The sequence below is a fragment of the Sinocyclocheilus rhinocerous genome, unplaced genomic scaffold (genome assembly GCF_001515625.1).
Source record: "Sinocyclocheilus rhinocerous isolate Xijiao unplaced genomic scaffold, SAMN03320098_v1.1 scaffold95, whole genome shotgun sequence".
In the NCBI taxonomy this organism is placed as follows: Eukaryota; Metazoa; Chordata; class Actinopteri; order Cypriniformes; family Cyprinidae; genus Sinocyclocheilus; species Sinocyclocheilus rhinocerous.
In genome coordinates, this window is record NW_015662004.1 from 726,156 (window position 1) to 727,558 (window position 1,403).

General features: G+C 38.5%; 1 protein-coding gene across 1 annotated transcript in view; it reads right to left on the reverse strand.

Annotated features, from left to right (window-relative positions):
- Nucleotides 1-1,403, reverse strand: part of rad50 (RAD50 homolog, double strand break repair protein) — a 26,314-nt gene that overhangs the window by 8,605 nt on the left and 16,306 nt on the right. Inside the window, exons 20-22 of the mRNA XM_016537052.1 lie at nt 1,256-1,369; nt 860-987; nt 404-628 (exon numbers count right to left, since the gene is read on the reverse strand). Of these exons, the coding sequence (XP_016392538.1) occupies nt 404-628; nt 860-987; nt 1,256-1,369 (467 nt within the window). The remainder of the gene's footprint in view (nt 1-403; nt 629-859; nt 988-1,255; nt 1,370-1,403) is intronic.

The window sequence follows — 1,403 nt, forward strand, 5'->3', positions numbered from 1 at the left end:
TACACATACTGTATATATATATATATATTTTTTTTTTTTTTTGGCGTAATATATTGTTTTAGACCTAATTTGTATATATTACAATGCATTTTTTCTTATACTGTCAACACCTAAAGATGGCAAGATGACTGTTGCTGTGGTTGCAACAGTTGCAATGGTAAGTATTTTATCATGCATTTGGGGAGTCCCTGATGAAGCCCACCAGTTAGTGATAATTCAAATGCATCATTAGGGCTAAAAAGTCTGAGTCAGACTTCCTTTCGTCTAGATAAAAGTGCACATGGCCTGTTGCTGATTGCTGCTTACTGTCTGCTGAACCACATCAAAACCAAACCTACACACTCTGACAAACCGCTACCTGAAACTACCTTTCAGAAAACCCCTGATAACAAAACCTACTTACTGGTCTAGGGCTTTATAGTAGATGTCCAGGTCCTTATTGGCCAACTCTGTTGTTCTCATCACAATCATTTTGTCTCTGTAGAGATCCTCGGCCCGGCAATATTGGTCCTCACTGAGCTCTTTCCGAAAACGAAGGATCTCGTCCTCGTAGCCTTTCTGACGACCGAGAGCCACACTGCGGTTCTTTTTCAGGTCCTCCAACTTTCGCTCCACTTCTCGCCGCTCACTTGACAACAGAAGACATACTTTTTAAGATGCACATTAATTTGATGTTCACTCTCACACTTACAAAAGGTCTAAGCAAAGTAGTTATCATTAAAGTAATTAGGAGATGGATTCATTTAGAGTTATGGTAACTAAAGAGCATACTTGGCACATTAAGCTGAGCTTCTAAAAGGTCAAACATTGTCAGGACTTCCTAACTTGTACTTGGTAGTGATTTTAAGTGATCTCATACTTGCGCAGCTGCAGAACTTGCATGTTGCCCATCTCTTTAAGTAAGTCTTCATGTTTCCTGGACACCTCTTTCAGCTCCTCCACGCGCTTCCGTAAGGTCAAGTTGTCCTGTAGCCAGCGCTCTTGAACCTGTTAAAAACCATCATATAACAACAAACAAAATAGAAAACCATGTTTCATTTTAGGAATAAAATGTACACATATTGTGATAAAATATGCATTTCAGACAAGTGGTCTCAGATGATTAATCAGCTATAATTGTATTATTTCAAAATAGCAGCCAACAACCGCATCCAAGTCAGAAGATTTTCAGAATTTCAGAATTCTGATGTTACAAGTGTTCAATATGCTCACAAAAGCAAACAAAAGCAAAAACACAGGAAGCTTTGCTTGGCACCTTCTGAGTGTCAATATCTTGTCGAATGTTGCCCATGTCTTTATTGATCTTCTCTCGCTGCTTTTCAGCCTCATGTAGTTGTTTGTCTACCTCTTGTAGCTCAGTTTCTTTTTGCTAAAGAAGTCAAAAAGTAAAAAAGAAAATACAT